Here is a 22,546-nt window from a genome sequence, read left to right as displayed (position 1 = left end):
CCGCGCTCCGGGTCGCTCGCGCTCCCTGGGGCTGCTTTTATACGTCAGGAGGGTCAGGCCGCCGTCACCCCTGACTCCACCCCCGCTGCGTCAGAGCTGCCCGCTCGTTAGAAGCTGGCTCTGAGGTGAGGGGGGAGGGCTCGGGTGCCCTCTTCCTCCCTGCGCTTTTGCCTTCGCGGTTTTGCCGCTTTTAGGAAAGGGTCCCCCGACGCGATCCTCCGCTCCGGAGCCCTTCACCTCGGTGTCTTCGCCGAAATGCTTGTAAAAAACTCGGGGGGTTTTAAACTGCCGCCGTCACCCCTGACTGCGCCCCCGCTGAGTCAGAGCTGCCCGCTCGTTAGGAGCTGGCTCTGAGGTGAGGGGGGGTGGGGGGGGGGGGGCTCGGGTGCCCTCTCCCTCCCTGCGCTTTTGCCTTCGCGGTTTTGCCGCTTTTAGGAAAGGGTCCCCCGACGCGATCCTCCGCTCCGGAGCCCTTCACCTCGGTGTCTTCGCTGAAATGCTTGTAAAAAATTGACAGCTAGACCAAAAGCGAATGTCTAAATGCCTTTAAATGTAGCTCTTCCGCCAAGCCTATATTGGTAGCAGTAAAGATCAGAGTCAGTTTCTGAGGATCTTCATGTAAAATGTTACCTTGAATTTCCACCCAAACACCTTGGAAAATGAAATGAAGCTGCATGGACACTTGGCGAGTTATACTTCTCTACACAGATTTGACTAAATGGCATTTTGCTGGACAGAGGGATAAGAATAACCTATAAACCTGTAAATAACTGCTGCTACTCTAGAGCATGGAGTAATTTAAAACCACATTTTGTTTTGAGGGACTGCTGGAGCAACTTGTTACTGTATGTTCACATAGGCATATCCTGTTTTCTTGTTTATGTCTTGCTATGACTCTAATTTTTTCCCTGTTTAGACTGCTATAGAAAGAGTTCTTGAATGCTTCAGCTCATTTTCTTTAGTTTGAGCTGGTTGCTTGCCATTGCTCTCCTCTGTTTGCCACTCTTGCCTACTCCCATAGTGTTGCTCCTCTTTTTTTTTTCTCCTGTTTGTCATACTTAGGTCAAAGGAAACAAGATTATAAGTATTAGAAATAAAATACAGGTTAAAGAAATATGGATGCCTGATTTTAAAATAAACAAACCACCTTGACAGTAGTATTAAACTTTGAAAGGAGGAGATACATAAAAGTAAAGAAGCTAATTGGAAGACATTAAAAGTAGTGGCATGTTTGCTGGTCACATGGAGACTGCTTAAAGATGTCATAGTAGATTCTCAGTAAGTGTATTCTCCTTCTCTATTAAAAAGAAATCAAAAAATAATGAAAAAAGCAAGGGTAGTTAAACAGCAAAATAAATACAGTTGGGGGAGAAAAAAAAAGTTTACCATATAGAAGTGGATGTTGTGTCCAAACATAGGAAGTAGAAGGGAATATCAACCCTGGTAAGTTAAATGAGGCAGGGGGAGGAACGTAAGCCCAGAAAAGATTTTGAGGAACTCATGAAAGCTAATAACTTCTTCAAATATTTAGAAGCAGGAAGCCTGCCAGAACTGAAACATAATTGAGGTATAAAAAGAGACACTCAGGGAAGATTGAGCTGTATCAGAAAATTTTGATCAAGGTTCTCTTTTTAGGAAGGAAGATTGCGAGGCTTGGTCCTTCCTCTACAGAGAATAAATCTGTGGAATTCTTTCAAGGTGTAATTAGAAGTAGTTTATGGTGGGAGGTGATCTGGACCGTAAAATAAGTAGTAATAAATTTCAGGTACCAGATAAGGTTCAAAGATGCTGAAGGAGTTTTAAAATTAAATAGTTGAATGACTAACAGTTGCAATTAATGGATTTCTTAAATTGTCTTCATTCTCATTTTAAAATTACAAATGGCAAATGTATCTCTGCATTTTTTAAGAGCTCAGAGAGGGATGGAAGTTCTTCTAACTAAATGAGGTGGGTTTGTCCCCAGTGTAGGTGTCTGCATCCTAATGAACCTGGCCGTCCCAGGGATTCTTTTGACAAGATTCATCACTCTGTGATTTCTTTCCAAGGAATGATGGAGCATTTAAATGAGTGTGATTAAGTTAATACAGTGTTTCTGAATTTAAAAAAAAACCAAAAAACCTAAAACCAAACAATGAACCCTTTTGGTACATTGATTAATAAATTATTAGAAGAGAGAGAAAGAAACAATAAGCAAATGAAATTATGGTGTTAAGGAAGGAGATTATTAGCCATGTGGCTTTTGCTTTTCAAAACAGTTGTAAGCTATTAGGAAACTGGTAAAAATGGCATTATCATGATTTGTTGCTGAGCCAGGGCTATTCAGAAGTGTTTCTAGAGTAGACTTGATTGTGATATTGTTTCTTCAGAGTGGAAAGTAAGAAATCCTGTACTGGAAGCCTTCTGTTAGAAGGTCTGCTTATGCTGACTGTCAAGTAATCCCCTGAAGTGTGTGTAATGTAGGCACCAACTGCTTTCCTCCAGCTTCTCTCCTTTTGTGCTGCAGTACTTAATAATATAGATGTAGCCTGGCAGCGCTTTGCAATGTTATGTAGTCATAAGAAATGTTATTTCGGAATACTGTGTTTAAATTAAGAGAGTATTTCCCCTATAGTGTGTAAATTAATTTTTGGAAAGGTAAAAATTATTGATTTCAAGGGCTGAAAAGAATGAAGCTTTAATCGGACTGAACAGAGAATATAATGCAAATTAAAACTTGATGTAAACTTCTGAGTTGAAGCGAGGTTTACTTAACAGACACTAATGAACTGGTTTTAATGCACTGCGTTGTATTTTAGTTGGCAAAGTACCTGCAAGTTGGTTTTGCCTAACGAATAAATCTTTCAAAAAGGGAGCTAGTTTGGTTGGTCTTGTAATATTAAAATTAACTGATTTCAGGATGGAGACTCAAATCTTCAATATAATTACCAGGGAATTTTTATAGCAGCATGGTAGGGTCCTAGCCATTAATTGGAAATCTTTTTACAGCTTCAGCATAGTGCCACATCTTATCTGTGTACGTATATATAAAAAAGTGTGTATGTGTGTGTATATATTTATATATATATAAAAAGTAATTGAACAGACTTGTCACCTCATCTGTGTTCAATGTATAGCAGTGGCACAATATGGTGTTTTCGTGGTTTAACCCCAGCCGGCAACTAAGCCCCACGCAGCCACTCGTTCACTTCCCCTTTGTGGGATGGGGGAGAGAATCAGAAGAGTAAAACTGAGAAAACTCGTGGGTTGAGGTAAAGACAGTTTAACAGGTAAAGCAAAAGCCACGCACACAAGCAAAGCGAGGAATTCTTTCACTACTTCCCATTGGCGGGCAGGTGTTCAGCCATCTCCAGGAAAGCAGGGCTCCATCACACCTAACGGTTACTTGGGAAGACAAACGCTACCATTCTGAACGTCCTCCCCTTCCTTCTTCTTCTCCCAGCTTGATGTGCTGAGCATGACGTCATATGGTATGGAATACCCCTTTGGTCAGTCAGGGTCAGCTGTCCCAGCTGTGTCCCCTCCCAAGTTCTTGTGCCCCCCCAGCCTCCTCACTGGTGGGGTGGGGTGGGGTGAGAAGCAGAATAGGCCTTGACTCTGTGCAAGCTCTGCTCAGCAATAACTAAAACATCCCTGTGTTATCAGCACTGTTTTCATCACAAATCCATACTAGCTACTGTGAAGAAAATTAACTATCCCAGCCAAAAGCAGCAAAGGTGTAAGAATTAGTATGTTAAAAAAAGCCTGAATTTACGTAAATGCTTTCTGACATATGTAACAAAAAACTTCTGAGACTGCACATGAAGTAGGAGGAAGCTTTGTAGAAGCCACTTAAATCTTATTCATCATGGTACCCTGAATTTTGCAGCTTTTCATCTAGTTCTGTGTTTTCAGTTGTGTACTATAAAACTGCAGCACTGTTACATGCTCCTGTTGCTGGGAGCTGTTTATCTGCAACACTTTTTACTGCTTTTTTAAAAACCCCTTTTTAAATTCAAAATAGCAGCAGCAGGATAAAACTCTCTGGGCTTCTTTTATTCTTTTAAAATCTCTCTCTGGAATTGGTGTTTTCTGGAGACAATCTGGCTTATTAAATAGCTTCACTCAAACTGCTTTATTAAAAAGGTGCAATTTATTTTCCTGAAATACATGTCTTTAAGACTATGTAGAAAGTGAAGATTGCTAAGAGAAAAAAACAATGCCTATATGTGTTCATCTGTTTCAAATAATGATCTGCTTATCCTTGTGTTCCTTGAGTAACTCTGGTTCAGATCCTAATTCAATGAATTTATTCATTCTGAAGTGGAATAAATAAATGAGACTGAGCAAACTAGCAACAGCAATAAAAGATTTAAACTCATTTGCATAGCACAAACTATAAAGACCAACAGGTTTTTTGAGCCATGTGTTATATGAAGGAAAACCAACGTAATGTAAATGCAGACTGATCCAAATTGTCTAGCATTATAAACAAAGCTGAAAGTCTTTCACACACCATTTACCTTTGCTCAGACTTGCGTGTTGATGAGGTACAGACAAAAAACTCCAGCCAACACCATACCCAAATTCTTAGGTAAAACAGAAGATCAGTCATTATAATAAAATGCTGCATTTCTTTATGACAAAAGTTTCCTGTTCATTTGTATAGTCATTCATGAACAAAATGAAGTTTCTGAGCTTTAGCTCAAAATTCCTATCTTCAGAAAGTTACCTCTGATTTTTGACGAAGCCTGTTTGATCAATTGAGGGAAAAGATACAACTGCTCAAATGAAGACAAATTGCAAAGATTTTGTTCCAGAAGAGAGATTAATTTGGGGAAGCCATACTTTAATTGGCAATACAAAGACATGAAGAATTTGTGCTGTATTTTTAAAAGTGAAGGTTTTTGTACTGAACGAAGCTATTTTACGAGGTGCCATATTAACTATTTTACTAAAATTCAAATACATTTAATATGACACTTAACAGACTCAATACTGCTCTCTTTAGCCTAAAGCCAATTGAAGGTACTAGAATCAAGCTGCTTCTGAAAGCAGCAGTTTATACGTAAAAAGAAATATCCAGGTTTAAAAGAGGATCATCCATGTACTTTGGTGAACTCCCTGTCTGATGTCCATTGAGTATGACTGGGTGCGCTAAGAAAAGAAGAGTAAGATCTAGGAGTGATACCCAAGAAATGTTTTTTTCAAAAGGACTGGAAAACTCAACTGTACGTTAGTTGAGAGAGCTGACATGTTTTCATTGTAAGTTTTCAGACAGTTGTCTAGTTTTTTTAAACAATTAAACTGTCCTTTTCTCAAGCAAGAATCTCTTCTCTTTGTAGCACTAGTGGAGGCGTTGAAACTTGGAATCATGATAATCCTCTCTGGCCAAATTCCCATGACATTGCCTAACAGTATATTGGGAAAATGTCCCACAGAAATTAGCATGTTGTTCTTGCCACCTTTTGTCTCTGTGCGTTTCTTCTGCCCAAAATACAAAATCAGATGTGTTTAACAGTTATGCCATTGTATCTGCAAATTTTTACAAAGTCTGCTTCACTCAGAAGCAGCTTCACAGCAGTCCTTACCTTTTGGGGTTTTTTTTGCTATGGAAGTTACTATGCTTAATTCGCTCCACTTTATGTTAAAGTAGGTCTTCTGGTATTTCTTAACATGAAAAAATCATTAACATTGTTCAGTGGTTTACGTACTGATTTTATATGTACAAAATATATTTTTCTAGTGTTCAAAGTATACAGACATCTGAAGTTCTCAGATACGGTGAAGAACTAGATACTGAAATTTTAATGGCATGTTTCTGAACTCTAACTTCAGCTATGTCAATTTTTCATGAGATTTTATCTAAAAATATTTTTGTGATAGCTGTGAATTTCAAACTGACTGCGACTTAATGTGTACACATTTTATATAATTGTTAAGAATCTTATAATAGAAGACAGTGATGTCTTTAGTCAATCTCTTCCCGTTCTCTGTCTTTGTGGTGGTCATCTGAGGAGCAAAACCATTCTGCTTCTAACAGACAACTCTTCTATTTTTATTGAGGTTGAAAAGATTATCTTTTTCCCCCTCCTGCCTGCAAGGCTAGTAGTAAAGCTGTTTTGTTTTGGTTTTTTTTTTTTTGGTCAAATATGAGCTATTAGACAAATAATTGAATAGTTTTGTTCTTATTCTCTTCTTTGTATGGATAGAGCCATTTTCTTTGATATTGTTCATGCTGCTCTGTTCATGAAGGTCTAGTGCTCTGGGTAGCATAGATTAATTATTTTCTTGTTGTTCCTGCTCTTTTCCATGTCAAACTGTGAATTTTACTAGTTTTAGTCTCCACTGTATTTCTTTAGAGGTTTATTTTGCTTGATTTCTCAAAGAAACAGGACTCATATAATATGCTGTCTGCCGGTGCCTTTCTGGTTTTCCCCATAAGAACAGCTTTTGAGTCTATTGACAAAACGTGGTGTGGAGAACAGATTGGAGATGTTAATTCTGTTCCAGTTTCATGATACTTGTTTATACATTGGAAAGATAGATGCTAACAGTGCCCTGAAGAGGGACAGAAAAAAAGACCATTAATTTTTACTTGCTTTGGTTATTTTGTCATCCAGTTGGCCAGTCATCTTCCATGTGCTTCCTGACTAACTGATGACCTAATGAATATAGGTATGAGTCGGAAATGTAGCTGTTCAGGGCAGTATAAAAACATAGGTTTGTGCTGAGCTTTCTTGCAGTAGAGAATACGGGAATGAAACCCCAGCATTCCTTGTGTTGCTTTCAGAGCAACTTGTTCAAGATCTCTGAGCTGTGTGCAGTTGTGCTTACTTGCTCCATGTATTTTTCAGAAAAAATCAGAGATGCTGTTTGTTTACAAAAACTGTAGAAAATGCTGCCATCTAATACCTATCAGACTTAATGTAATAGAAAACCAGGTGATGCTTGCCTGCAAATTAGAGCAGACCTGCTCTGTTCTGCTAAATTAAACAACTGAAATGCTGAATTAGTGGATTGATCATGCAAGCCTTGCTAAGGCACTTCACTTACAACATCAGCTTGCTTCTGGTAGTGAGGAGTGATGTACTGCCTGTACAAATAGGATGCTTCTGCATCTATCCGAAACTAGAGCCCCGGGACTACCTGAAAGGTCATGGAGACATTTGTCTATGTGATATAATCTAGTGATTAACTTCAGGGTAAAAAGCTTGTAGTGGTTATTGTCTGTGAATACTCAATTTCTACTTCAGCTTTTGTGAGGGTCTTAATGTATTTTGTGGCCTTTTTGAAATTCTTTTTTAGTTGAAAGACTACACTGCGTCTCAATGGCAGGGTGATGCTGAAGATCTCCCTGGCAGCAGATTTTTTTTGGTGTGTGAAGGAAATACCTGTGTTTTTGGGTGCAGAAACTACTGTTTCTCTTGCTTTTTCTGCTGTCACACTGACTTTTCTATCTTGTTACATGTTACTAGTAATTTATCAAGGAGATGTTTGACTGCTTCTGAGAGAGCTGGGTACCTTTGTGAACGTTATTTGCTGTTTTCAAGGGGGAAGAAAAAGCTCAGCCAGCACAAAGAACCCCGGGTAATAGGGGTTTTTTTGTTAAAACTTTGATTCTGGGCTTATTACTAGGGGAAAATTGAAGTCAGAAGGCTTTTAGCTACTTGTTTCCCAACTTCCTTTTTCAAGATTTTAGCAAGTTGCATAAGGAAACAGAAAGTTGTTTGTGTTCCGGTGTAATCGGCAGGTCAGTCATAAACTGTTCCCTTTCTTCATTCTACATTGCTGTAGCTTGTTCTGCAAGGGACACAATGACTTGATCAAAACAAGATCAACCAGTTGTTTGCCAGAGAACAAATGTATTTTTAATATTTGACTTTGTTTTTAATGGGTAGTGACTGAGGCTGAGCACAGATATTTTATATTTCTTAAAATATTAAAGAGCTGAAACGTACAGTTACAGCAATTGTGGTGTTATGATTTTCTCCATTATCTGCCAAGGCGTGAAATGCTGTTTGTGTGATACTGTTACATCGGGGTTACTGAAGTGCTTAAAAATGTTAGTCTATAACAGACTTTCTTTCCTGTCCTGGTCTGATTTTTCAATAGCTCCATTTTTGTGAAATACTGCTTCACATTCTTATGGAACTAGCAGGAAGAGTTTGCTTTTTCACATTTGATAGCTTTCTATCACAAATGGTTTCTAACTGTGCAACTGGAGCTTTTAGATTTTGTCTTCTCAAATTAGAAAAAGGTTTGAAGCAGCTTTGGGACAAAATCAATGTTCATTGCATTGGCATGAAGCAGTTAAGCGAAAAATTACCAAGAGTATTGGTGGACTTGCAAAATTTTCAGTTGTCAAAAGCAGCCAAAAAAAGGTAGTTAAAACAATTTGGTGTGAAATGGGGCAATTGTACGATGAGGTTGTATTGAACAAACTGAGAAGTCTGTGGTCTGGTGGCAATACTGACTCTGGCTTTGTTCAGCTTTATTTGGCTGTAGCTGTTCTATGATCGTGATCTTTCAATGGGTCTGGAGAGAAACTGGAGGGGGAAAAAAATCATGAACGTATTTATTCCAGATGAGAAAATAACCCATTATTTCTCAGTCAATAAATGAGTGTCTGTAACACCTACACAAGGGTATCCTGTAGTGTTTCCACCTGCAGTGCAGGCTTTTAAAGCTGTTGAGGTGAATTCACAGGTCAAAGGATCAAGTGGCGATCGCTTTCCTGCTTACGTATACAAGCATGAAGACAGTAGGTGGGTAAAGACCTCCAAGAGTAGCTGTTTTCTCTCTCTTCTTTGCAAAGAGAAAGATTAAGTACTGGTGATAACTGTTTCAGTCACAGTTGGTCTACGGGTCAGGAGACTTAGTAGTTGAATAGAACCTCCCAGGAGGTTGGTGAAGTTTCGGATTGTGTCAAAACACGATGACAGCCAGGCAAATGCTAGGAAAATCCAGAGCTGTTTGAAAATAGCAGTACGTAGTAGGTTTTTGGTAACTATTGGGCTTTGCAAATTGGACTAAGTAATTTGTATCACTCATTCGTACCACAGAGGTCAGGGAGCGGACGTGCTCAGTCAAGGGAGAAAGGCTCTAAAATTTGCTATCAGAAGTGGCTATCAGACAGTATCATGCAGCTCTTGCATCATGAATGCTTGATATTGATGTAGATTCCTTTAGCATCTCAGCTGAGATGCAGTGCTAAGTAAAAAGTAATAGCCTGCTGGCTTGGCAGCAACACATTTTAAACAGTATTTCATACAATATCAGCATAGAAAAATGTCTTGTTTTAGCCTTGTCTTTGCAGAAAGCATGCTGAGCTTCTACTGTGAAATAAAAATGAGACTCTCAAATCTATAAACAAATTCTTTTTGTGAGTGGCAGCACGCTTTCTTTGAATACAATAATTGACAGTTTCACACTAGGAAATGAAAGGCAGTTCTTCAGAATGACAGACCTCCGGTTTCAAGCGGAATTAAGCGCATACTGTAGTATTGTTGTCTTCATTCTTAGTAGCTGTGATGCTTTCCATCTCAGTGGATTCTACTTGTACTGTGTGCCCTTGCTCACATAACATGGCGAATAACAACCTAAATGCTGTAGCCTGAATTTTTTTATGAAAACACACAGTCTCGAATCACTACAACTCCTGACTGTGCTACACTGATCTGAGTGTATGTGTATGTCTAATAATTTGGGAACATTTTGGGGAACATTTCCTACACGCCAGTAAAACGTGGTAGGTGGCTCAAGAGATGGTTCAGTGAAATAGAGACACAAGGAAGGCAATTTGTCAGTTATGTGGCATTAATTTCATAGTGAAGGCGATCACAGTCAATGTTTATTTGCTTTGAAAGAGTATGTACTTGTGGCCTAAGAAGCTTACAGACTAAGCTGGATTCATGCAGGTAGTGCAAACATCAGCGGATGTTTGTGCCTTTCAAAGCCCAAGATAGTGTTTTGGGCAGGAGCATGGTTTACAGGATATTTTTCTCACTCCTCCCTCTCACAGTTGCTCTGCAGAATTTTTTACCCTTTCTTAAAAATGGTACCAGATGCCACCACCATAGCCGATGGGCCCAGCTTTGGGCAGCGGTGGGTCTCTTTTGGAGTTGGCTGGGACTGGCTTTCTCCGACACGGAGCTACTCCTGGTCTCTTCTCACAAAGGTCACCCCCACAGCACTGTTGGCTACCGAAACCTTGCTGCATAAACCCAACACACTACCCTAAGCAGTTTTTTTTTGAAAGCGGTATTTACTGTCACCCTTCCCTTTTCTATTTTGTTTTATCATTGAATATTTTGATCTCTGAAGTATTTTCTAGAAACAGTTTAGTCATTGAATAGTTACTTTATTGGTTGCACATACATGGAGGAATGTTCACTGTGCTTTCAAACAATATAGGCCTAAGACTTTTCAGCTATCTTATTCTCCCCTCTAAACACACACTCTCAGGCTTCTTTCTGTTTGCAGACTCCCATTTCATCAGAGAACTATAATTTGGTGTTCAGGCCATATATTTCCAAATAGACATTTTTTTCTGGAGACACAATTGTATACATTGTTGAAAATAATTGTTGGATAAAATTCATAAGCATTTATATACATTATTGAAGATAACCCAAATAACATATGTTTGTTTGAATGTTCTTGTATTTTTAAGCAAAAAGAAAGAAAAATTTTCTTACCAGTTGTTATGATTTAGTAGCGTAACATAGTACAAGTATTTTAAGAATTAGGTACTTTTAACACAAGGTAACATCAAAAGTAATTTGTTTCTCTTTGCCTTTGCTATTGTTTCAGCTAATGTTTCAGAACAGGGCTTGTTCACATGACAATGCTGTTATTAATAACGTTAACATGCTTGAGGCCAACTGTGTTGGATATGTAGATTTACTAGATAAATTGTAGAAATTTTTATCTTGACAATGAAAAAAAAACCCTTTTAACACAAGGTAACATCAAAAGTAATTTGTTTCTCTTTGCCTTTGCTATTGTTTCAGCTAATGTTTCAGAACAGGGCTTGTTCACATGACAATGCTGTTATTAATAACGTTAACATGCTTGAGGCCAACTGTGTTGGATATGTAGATTTACTAGATAAATTGTGGAAATTTTTATCTTGACAATGAAAAAAAACCCAAAAAGCAGGTAGAGACTGACACTTTAAAAATTCTGAAAACTCCAGAAAACTGTCTTCACAGAATCACACAAAATCACAGAATGGCAAGGGTTGGAAGCGACCTCTGGAGATCATCCAGTCCAACCCCCCTGCTTAAGCAGGCTCACCCAGACCAGGTTGCACAGGACATTGTCCAGGCGGGCTTTGAGTATCTCCAGGGAAGGAGACTCCACAAGCCCCCCTGGGCAGCCTGTTCCAGTGCTCTTGCTTAAGGTCACTTAATTATATTTGATCCATCCATTAATGCTTTTGGAGCATAACTCTAAGCATCATATGCAAAACTTAGTTGGCGTGCCATTAGAGTTATTTTGTATATATAAAAAAAAAAAAGTAAACCTTTATAATTTCATCTTAAACTTCTGTTCATATAAGCTAGAAGTAGTTTTAAAATTTTATTTTAAACAAATTTATTTTCTAGAAAAGAAAGATGTAACACAGAGTTTGGAAAGCTACACAGCAAAATGCCCTGGTACAATGGAATTCATCACTCTTCCAGATGGTTTGAAGTTACCTCCTGTTCCGTTCACCAAATTGCCTATTGTGAGGTAAGACTCTAAAATACAATCTTTAACTTTTCCCCAGTACCTGTCAAATTTTAAAGGATACTGGAAGGATGTAGTCTTCTCAGTTTATGTAAGTTGTTCACAATAATGTGGAAAAATGTCAAAATGTCAAATTGTTTTGAGAAGTTCTTAGGCAAAAATAGAGCCTTTGAGCAGAAAATACTTTCTGTGGCCTTTAGTTTCAGAAGGAGAGAGTTTTGGGGTTTTTTTAAACTGTCATTCAAGAGTTTCTGATACCATCGAAGAAAAGTATTTTGTAATTGCAGCTGAAATTTAAGTTAGATACCTGATCATACTGAAGGTCCACGAGTTGGATGCTGTCTCCATCCATGGAGCTTGGAACTCAGCTGGAACTGATGCCTTTTGTAGCTGTTCCTTTCCAGATGCCGCATTTTGACGCTGGCACCTTCACTGGCCTATTCTAAATCTGTGTTCCTGTTTGTGCCTGTGTGCCAAGGCACATCATGCAGTCAGTCCAATGAATAATACCTTGTTTAGATTAAAGCCTAGCATGAAGTATTAGAGACAGTCAGAGAGAGAGAGAAAACAGCCATGGGGCATCAATAATAAAAGGCAAGGCTAAAAGAAAGTCTTTGTCAAGAAATGGCTTTTTGAAGGAAAGATAATTGCTCTCCAGAAAAAAAATATAGTAGAAGTTATTGAAAAGAGTTCTTGTAGGGATTTGAGTTCTCGGTGGGATGTCATCAAACATTTCATGAAGCAAGAGTTCTGGTATCACAAGTTGATAATAAAGTATATAGCCAGAGAGCGAAAATTATATTTATTTTCTGATTACTTTTAGTCTCTAAAATGAAAATGCTTTACTCTATGACAATTTTTCATGATACAACATAGTTTTACTGTGTTCTCACTAACTTCTTCAATTCTTTTTTTTCATATTCAGTGAAGAAAGAGACCTTGTCTATTTGTAGCGCATTTAACATGATAGGTCTATTCACACTAACAATTTGTTGTGTGGGCGGTGCTTGCTTGAGTACAGGTTTGACTGGAGCATATGACTGCATGCGGTCAGATGGAATTGTATGGGGAATCAGAACGGTCACACCGTTGCCAGTGGTGTCCTGGAAACAGTCTTTTTTTCTGCTGGCTGGACCAAGTACAAAGCTGTGTGTGCACTGACTAGCCACCTGGATCACCCCGCTTTTAATGTGTACTCACAGGGGGAAAACGCATCTTCCCCGAGGTCTTCCAGCACTGTCCCCTCAGTGGATTCAGTTAGCACTGACAAATCATCTCGGATGACTTTGCAGATACCTACTTTGTGTTGCCTGTTCGGTGGTGCAGTGCATACTTTGGAGTTGCAGCTGGTATCAACTTCTTTGCTGGAAAACATGCAATGTGGACATGATCCCAAAACCTTAACTGTTAGAACCAAAGCTACATATTACAGTGGGAAAGTTATCTGAGTAATGTATTATCGGCTGATCTTGGGGTTGATTTAGTTTCACAAAAAAATTATGTATAGAGCTGAACTAGTTCTGTTTGACTATCCTAGATCATATTTGCAGTCAAGACACTTAGGTAGTCAATTCCAGGTCTTTGTAACCTTATTTAGATATCTGCTTTAGGATGAGTTCAATTACAGGAGTATGGTGGACTGTACTGACTCATTTTCCATTGACCTTAAAGATGTCCAGTGACAAGTTCATGTAACTGTGGCTGTGTGTTAGATGAATTCTCTGGTTAAGTACATTCTGAAGGCAGGTTCCCATCTCAATACGTGAAGGTGACCGTGTCATGGAGGTACACTAAAACTAACCCAGACGAAGGACAAGCTCAAACAGGTTTATTTCGCAAAACGTAACTTTTACTTAACAGCTAAGAATTGCTGTTTGTGCTCCTCTCTCCCCTTCCCTCTCGTGTCTTTTGAAAGTTCTATAAAAGCCATAGTGATAAAAATCTGTAATCCAACAAAATATTAGTTGCATCTAAATATAAAGCCTACACAGCAGACCTAGTGGATTGCAGACCTGTCCAGCTGGTTGGAAGACTGCAGTCCTGCAGTACAGCTGAGGTCTTTGAGCTAAATCATGTTAATTTTTGAGACATAAATTATAAATGTGCGTAACTGTGGTTTTGATCAATGTTGAATAACCTAAGCTTATGATCTAATCCATGCTAGAGCCCTCTAGAAGCACACACATTTACTGATGATGACTTCTATTTACTGTTGGCATTTCATGGTCTACTAGTTTTTAATCCATTTAATGTGGGGTGATTATTTTGGATGCAGATTTCTTAATCAAAATACTGTCAAACACTGAAATGCCACAGTGAAATCGGAACATAGTTGCACTGTTACCTTTTTCCCTCTCATACATATAAAGCAATAGAAAGAGATTTGGGTTGGCAAAATCTTTGTGTTCCATTTCTCAGGTTAACTGGTATTTAATGTCTAGCTGTCCTTTATTTAAGTATGGTATTCTTTAGAGTCTTTGGGTTTTTTTGTGTGTATCCTGTTTTTTAACTAGATGCTTTGTCTATTATTGATGTGCTAAAAATGTAATATTTAAATATGGTTTTTTCTTTACTCCTCTGAATTTTGGGATTTTTTTTTTTTTGCTATTTCAAATACTGTAAAGCAATCTGGAAATTTTTATTTTTTTCATGAAGATTTAGAAATCAAAAGCATGTTGGATTAGAAAGTATTCCATTATAGCATACTATGAAATCATCATCTAGATCATCATCACTTGATCTAGTTAGCGGTGTCCCTGCTTACTGCAGGGGGATTGGACTAGATGACCTCTAAAGGTCCCTTCCAACCCAAAACGTTCTATGATTCTATGATTTTCTCAACTAAAAAATAGAAGACTTCATTGTCTTTCTGTACAAATAGATGCGCTATTTCCATTTTCATAATTTACCTGTGTTAAAACTGATTTTCTTATTAATGTACTTAAAAGAAGAAAGAATTTCTTCCTTTTCACCACTGATGTCTTTTAGTCATCGTTATATATTTTTCTTTCTACTATAAAATTACTTGGTGCATTTTTTTCCTTCCCTCTGTTTACTTAGTAGAGTTATTTTTTTAAAAAAATATTTTGATTTCTCCTCTAAGCAAGGTTGTTTTTAATAAACATGACTTTTTCCAAATACAAGATTTTATCTGGGTAGCTAGTGAAATTATTTTGTAATTCCTAATTGTCAGTCATTTGCATTAGTCAGGCTGGGCCAGGGGCTGGAAATGTATGTTATTGAAGCTTTTCACGCAAAGAAATTAAAATTTTTGCCACGTGCTATGTATGGCCTGTGAGGGTAGAGCTGTCTAAGATGTGGTTGAAGAAAATTCCTTCCACTGTCATGCATTAAGATAAAAAAGGTTATCCATGAGTATTTACATAATAATGATGAAGGAGCCAGAGCACCTCTTTCTACGTATAAAATAAAATTCCTTTTTATTAGCCCTTTATCAAATTTGATGTTTATTTCCTCAAGCATCATTCATATGTTTTGCTTTAATTTGCAGCAAAATTCTATTGGAAGAAGCTTGAAAATATGAAATATTCAGGAATCTGTCATCGTTTCTCTCTATTCCTCAGGCTCGTTGTCTGTTATTTTGCATTTGTGATGCTGACACTTAAGTATCACCAACAGATAATACATGGATGTGGTTTATTTCTTGTTCCGAAATCTTTTTAGTATTGTCTAGTAACTTCTTGTGAGGTGTTTTGTATCACAGAGTTCACGTGTCTGTGTAGTGGTACTCTTACATCTTCATTACTTTTCAGCAGTAGCACGTTATCTTGAATGACTGGGGTCATTTTTAAACCAAATTATTTTCTTGTATCTATGTACTTTTTATTAGTGGGCTATTGATAAAACTGTTCTTTAATGTGCTGCGGACTTACTGTGGGCCAGCACAGGTAGAACGCAGGAATAACCACAAAACCGTGGATGAAATGCAAAGAGTAGATTTATTTTTGTTACTTTGCCAACCGGGGGATCCCTGAAGCAGCACCCGGGCAGAGGCAGACAGGAGGGGACACTGGCACCATGGAGCTCGGTCCATACTAGAGGATCAATGAACCTGCTGTTTTCGCCTGTTAATCAAGGATACATGCGGGTGTAGTTTACCACTGTGCTTTGATCTTTCCCACAGCAGGGCAGAAATCTCAAGCACGTTCGATAGGCTGCCTCTGAGTTTATCACAATCATCTAAACACCGTTGTTCTACTTGTCCAACGCACAGGGCCAAACAACAACTAGTATCACAGAATGGCAAGGGTTCATAGATGTTTTTCAACACTCCAACTGCAAGTCACTTGAGCGTGTTTACGATCCTCCTCACCAATCTTCCATTATTTTCCCACATGTATATTATTTTCATGTTCTCAGTAATAGTTTATTGTTTTGAAATGAAGTATAATTCTGTAACTTCAGCAAGTGAATTAATTCAGTTATATCCTGTAAATGATGCAAAACTGTTTCAACATGTAAAAGAATACTTAACTGCTTTTCAAAGTGAAGACACTTGATTTTAAGTTGTTTCTATGACCTTTACAGCTGAGGAAGGCAGATTTCTTTCTTAGTGCTGCAGTGCTCTTGTCATAGTATTTGAAGAACTTCATAAAACATGACAGCTTAATCATGTACTGTAACATTTATAACCTCTTTAGTTTATTATGGCATTATCAAAGAATTCCAGTGAGATGTTTTACTGTGGGAGGTGGATGTGGGAAGGGGGAGAAGAAGGGAGTTAATCTTTGAACAGGTTGGGGGTTTCTAGCATTCTTGCACTTGGCCTTTTAATTGGTTTTAGAAGTCTTCTAGGGTTTTAGCTAGACTCTGTCGTTCGTCTTGGTACATCCCTACTGTACCTTTAAGTATCTAAAAAGTTTACTGCTGGCAAGTTTTGTAAGCATTTTATTTCATTCTTGCTTGTCTACCTCAGTGCGGTGGGATGCCTCTAGCTGTTAGCAGTAATTGTAGTTTTATTCTACAGGATTATTTTTTACTTGAAAACCAATTTCTGAAGAAGTTGGAGATTTAATCTATGAGTGATTGTAAAGGAGAGATTCTTGTCTCTTGATGATAGTCTTAATTAAAAGCACAAATACTTCAAGCTTCAGAGACTGTAGCAAAATAGCTATGATACTGAATGGTGCCTTTATTCACCTTTTGGTTTTCCTTCCCTCACTCCTTCCTGACTCTGAGTACCTAGGATCCTTACAGGCTGCTACTTTTATGGAATAGCCACTAATTTATTGCTTGTTCTTATGCCCCAATATTTAGTCTTTAATTTCCCATCAGCCAGTGGTTGTGAAGGCCAGTGATTTCCCTGCATGGTGTTGTAAGGATTTGGGTCTAACAGGGATATAGTCTAATAAATCATTCTTTTTCTATTTGTAATTGGTTTCTGGTCATTCAACAAACCCACTCAAATTTCTGGGACTTTTCCTTCCTTCCAGAAGCAACTCTGTGCATTTTAACTGTTTTAAAATCCATTTTATTCACCTTGGAGAAGTTCTTTATTTGTATTACGTTGTCCAACGAAATTTTGTCTGGCTTCTAGTTTAGGTTTAAGTGAAATATTTGGTTGCTTTCTGCACTGGACTTGTGGTGTATCTGTTGTTCAGTCTGTACTTAACTTGGAAATTAATAGCTGGATTTCAAATCACCGACCTGGCTGCTTTTCATTTTGTTGGTTTCTACAGAAGGTGTTTTTCCTTTGGTGTTGTTTTCTGAGAGCTTTCTGAGACTTTGCCTTTAGTTTCCTTGGGGGTGGTATTACTTTCCATTTCAGGTATTTTAATCAGTACCTATTCAGGGTGTCACTTAGTATTTATCAGTTCATTTTTAACATAACCATCTATAAAATTATTTTCACTCAACAGATCTGTGAAACTCTTGAACCTCCCGACCAGCCTCCGACCTCACAAAATGAAAAGTCTGCTTGGTCAGAATGTGTCAACCAAAAGCCCCTTCATATATTCTCCGATTATTGCGCACAGTCGTGGGGAAGAGCGAAATAAGAAAATAGGTGAGAATATTTTTCCAGTATTTTTCATTGTTTCTTGGTCAATGAAAGAAAACCTGAACATTACTTGCTTGTATGTGAAATACTCAGCTGCTTAGCCTGAAGTTCTGAAGGAGCAAAGCTTTGTTCTCGGTGGGATAGTTTTAAACTCAAAAGAGGAATAAAGTATTAGAGGTGATAAAATTGACTTTCAGAGGAGATAGACTAGGTTTATTTCCTTCTCAAACAAAAGAGAAATCAGGGAAAACTTAGTTTTGACACATTCTGTTCAGCAGCAGCCAGCTTAGCCAGTTATCAGGTGTGGTGCCCTGAGCGAGACGCACCGTTGGGGTTTCCCCTTTTCTAATATAATGAACAAGAAATTGGGATGAATGAGCTGCAGTTTCTTGGACAAAAGATGCAAATCCATAGGGAACTGGACTGTGGTAGTTTATCACCCATAGAATTTTTTTTTAAATTACTTTTTGGTTAATACCAAACAATAAAAACAATATTAGTTAATATTGTTAGTCCATTGGGATTTAAAAATTGGTTTACAGTTTATCTCTTTCAGGAGAAAAAAAAAATATATATCTAGCTGATCTAGCTGATATTCTATTATGATTTAACTTAAACTCAGAATGATAAACTGATTAGACAGTTTTTCTTAAAGAGAGTTCAGCAAAAACCAGAAAAGCCCTCTAAGCAATGTTTAGAATACTACAGTCATTTTCTGCTAGAGGATTATTTCATTTATTATAAAGCTTTTTAGTGCAGTAATTATGCCATTGGAAATAGATTACAAGGCTTGTTTCAAATCCTGGATTAAGTTACAAATATTGGTAGTTCTTTTTGTGGCTTTTGTGCATATTGCATGCATGATAATTTTAAACATAAACATTAGTGTCAGCACAAAAAGCATTTGTGTGACTATGGAATAGAACTGATTGTAAAAACTTGAATACAGAAATTTGCAGAATGGTGTTTATCTTAATTTGGCTCCTTATGTCACTTTTTTGTACTGTGTAGTCACCAAAAAAGTAGAAAGACAGTACTTTCAAATGTCATCAGGGCTTGTTAGATTTTCTGTATCATGCTTTGAATTGTAAACTACTAAACACTGAGCAGGTCATTGTCAGTAGTGGCTCCAACTAATTCTTTAACTAGGTAGTTCAGGAACAAGTAAGGGCAGAAACTTTTGAGTAGGACAAGTGTGTGCACTCCTCAGCACCTGAACGTCATTTTCTGTCCCCTGCTCCCTGTTCGTTTCAAGCATGAAGGCATATGAGAGGTGGGGAATGCTTTCCAATCCCCATATTCTCAGTTTCTCTTGTTAGTACTAGTATATTTGCATGACAGTGTATTGCATTGCTCTCTGGGACTCCTCCTTTCTTGTCTCTCTCCTCTTTTACCCATCCAACAGTCCTCTTTCATCTACTTTTAAAGTTAATTTTCTCCAGCAATGTAGCAACCACTTGGCTTGTTCATCTGGATTGTGCCTGGCCTGCAGAGCCAGTACTTGGAGAACCTCTCTGTATGGTTCCTTCATTCTAACAAGTGGGGCTGCAGGCATTTTCCACACAGTCTTCTAGGTTAGCTGTTGGACTGCCTGTGCCGTGGACCCCTGGTTATGATTAAGATGATGTCCCTCACCCTAAGAAGAACATGCACATTTTCTAATTTGTTGCATGATGATGTGTATTTTCAATAAATAGTTGAAACATGAGGAATTAGGGGATATGCAGAGGTATGGATTATTATCTGGCAGTTTGGATGGACATGGGTTAGTGCTACTTTGCTGCAGTACTACTTTGATTTCAAAAGATAAAGGATAAGAAATTAAAAAAAGGATAAGAAATATGAATTAAAGGATAAGAAATTTTAAAAATGTAGACATGTGGGGACATCTTAAAGTGCTTTATTGTTAAATATTTCTTTGAAAATACCTTATATTATTTCTTTTAATAATTTGTTTAAAAATTGATAAAACATTTTCAATCTCATAGGTATATCATGTCATGTTTTTTTTTTTTTTAATTTAAGTAAAACCTTACTGCTAATCTTGTCAAACAGTTGTATTATGTAGTATTCTTGTTCCTTGATGGATACAAAAGGAACCTGCATTTTTTTGAAATAGTCCAAGTTAGGATTTGTTTATGCGCTGTGTGTACCATAGGAGTTCTACACTATACCAGGCAGTTTCTCCTTTTAGGTTTTTATTCAGCCTAAGGAGATGTCTGAACTCCTTGCAGTCCTGTAAAGCATTTGTCTTTTGAAGTATGTACACAGTGTATTGACTGTAAAAGCTTCTAATGTTTCATTCAAAGTTTCTCAAACAAAAGAATGTACAAAACAAACCCAGATACTTCTTTTGCAAGAAGCTGAGAAATTTAATAAACTTGGAAACTAATGAGAATATTTTAATTACAAGTATTTCATTAAAACCAACAATAACAAATGAAAGTTGTTTTTCTCACATGGAAATATGTAAGCCGTATTTTGGTTAAATTATTGTTATAGGAAAAGAAATCAAGTACTGCTGACAAACCAAAGGCAAAAACCCTTTAGAAAGTCTTGAGGAAATGTTTTCAGCTTTCAGCTTGATAAGTTTTTTGAGTGGGAACAATAAATGGGATAATTATACTCTGGTTAAATTGCTTTAATAGTACACTAGTCATAAGAAATAAACCTACTGATTTTTGACAGGAAGTGTTTTTTTTGTTGTAAAGTGCTGATAGTCTAAAGCAGCAAGAATGTATAATATAGTGCCATTAATAAATCTGGCAACTGTCATACCTATATGAGATGATATAATTAGACCTCTTTACCGAGGACCATATAACCTGATTTTAACTTTTCTTTCATTGCCCTGGTGTAGGTAGATCTTCATGGGGTAGCTAGATCTTCTGGAAAGGAAACCAGAGGCAGATAGTGAGATCTCTAGAAGTGGGAGTATCTATTTGGTGATGGTAGAGACTGGTCATGTTTTCCTGAGGGAATGAGAAGAATATATAGAGATTTTTTTTTTTTTTTTTTCTCCTCCTTGCAAATAAATCACAGAATCAAAACCAGCCCAGGTTGGAAGGGATCTCGAAAGATCCTCTGGTGCAACCTTTCATGGCAAAGGGAGCCTAGATAAGATCATCTAGCACCCTGTTCAGTTGAAAAGGTCCAGTGATGTGGACTCCACCACATTGCTATGAAGGTTGTTCCAGTGAATGATTGTTCTCACTGTAAAAAGTTTCCTATATTGTGATGAAACCTCTCCTGGTGCAACTTGTACCCTGTCCATTCCCTTGCCTTCTCCATGTGGCTCCTTGTGAAAAGAGAGCCTCTGTCTTCTGTGTAGCCACCCTTTAAGGATTGGAATACTGTGATGAGATCCCCCCTGAGCCTTCTTTTCTCCAGTGAGAAAAACACCTAACTCCTTCAGTCTTTCCTTCCTCATGGGGCAGTTTCTCCAGCCCCTTGATCAACTTCATGGCACTCCTTTGGATCCTCTCCAATCTGTCCATGTCTTTCCTGAACTGTGGGGACCAGAACTGGACACAGTACTCAGGTGTGACCTGATAAGAGTGGGATGATCACCTCTCTGTCTCTGCTAGCAATGTCCCTGCAGATGCAGCCCAGGATCCCATTTGCCTTGGTTGCTGCAGCAGTGCACTGCTGACTCCTGTTGAGCTTGTTGTCCACCAGGACGCCCAGGTCCCTTTCAGCAAAGTTGCTCCCCAGCCATACAGAGATCCTGGCCTGTGCTGGGCTCTTTGGTTATGTCATCCCAGGTACAGGACGTTGCACTGGTCATAGCTTTGGACACTATTCCCTCAAGTTCATAGTTTAAGCATAATTCACTAAGTCAGCCAACCTGCTAGCGAAGATTCTCCTGCTGCTTCTCAGTTGGTGGATCCTCTCTCTCCTGCTGCTTCTTGGTAGGTGGATACTATCCCCAATATGCTGTATTTATCAAAAATCTACACGTGATCATAGAAACCAAAGCCCTGGTGGCAACACCAGCCATCAAGCCATGTTATTGACCTGCATGATGCATCGACTTCTGCCTCCACCCCTGTCTCTGACTGGCAACAGAGAAGAAAACCACTTGCACACCTGTGCCTTTCACCTGCACCCCCAGGGCTCTGAAGTCCTGCTTGACCTTGCCCAGGTTTTCCTTTACCATGTCATTGGTGCCCACATGGAAAAGAAGCAGGTGACAGCAGTCTGTGCTTTTAACCAGCTGTGGCAGTCGTCTCTCCATGACATCCCAGATCTTGGCTACTGGCAAGCAGCAAACCTCCCTTCACTGTATACCACGGTGTCTGGCAGATAGATGCCTCAGCGCCTCTCAACAGTCACAAATTGCTAACACCCGCCATGTCCTTTTGTAGCTTTTACTATGTGGTGCTGGTGTGGCTTCTCCCTGTGAATTTTGCTCATGGGTTTTGTCTGCTGCCAAGGCTTCATATCTGTTGCTGGTTGGTACATAAAATAGTGATAGCCTGTTCCTAAGGGTCACCAGAGACCACGGCACCTCCTCCAAGGTGCTGTCACTTTGGTGTTGAAGCTCTTTGTCCAGTAGTGTCTGTAGGTCAGTGCCATGGGGCCCTAATACTTCTTGCAAAGTCTCAAAGAATAGTGTTTCTTGTTCATCCTCCCTAATACAGCATAGCCTGCTACCTTCCCCCTGCAGCTCCTCCACTGCCTGAGGGACCCCACCAGAGCACAGGGGAGCTTCCACTCTCCTCCACCCAGGAGGCAGGGCTGCAGCCTTTGCAGCCTCCCCCTGTCCAGCAGCTGCTCTGATAGCAAGCTGCGGCTGGGGGGGGGCCTCCACCC

At 38.6% G+C, this 22,546-nt stretch overlaps 1 protein-coding gene across 1 annotated transcript in view; it reads left to right on the top strand.

Moving 5' to 3' along the window:
- The window catches only part of LOC104127478 (trafficking protein particle complex subunit 9), a gene marked incomplete at its 3' end in the record, with an annotated part of 59,198 nt that overhangs the window by 33,602 nt on the left and 3,050 nt on the right, over positions 1 to 22,546 (top strand). The window contains exons 9-10 of the mRNA XM_009640150.2: positions 11,589 to 11,715; positions 17,592 to 17,737. Of these exons, the coding sequence (XP_009638445.2) occupies positions 11,589 to 11,715; positions 17,592 to 17,737 (273 nt within the window). The remainder of the gene's footprint in view (positions 1 to 11,588; positions 11,716 to 17,591; positions 17,738 to 22,546) is intronic.

Source organism: Egretta garzetta, unplaced genomic scaffold, assembly GCF_000687185.1.
Source record: "Egretta garzetta isolate BGI_Z169 unplaced genomic scaffold, ASM68718v1 scaffold1426, whole genome shotgun sequence".
Taxonomy (NCBI): Eukaryota; Metazoa; Chordata; class Aves; order Pelecaniformes; family Ardeidae; genus Egretta; species Egretta garzetta.
This window is presented reverse-complemented; position numbering and strand designations above follow the sequence as displayed.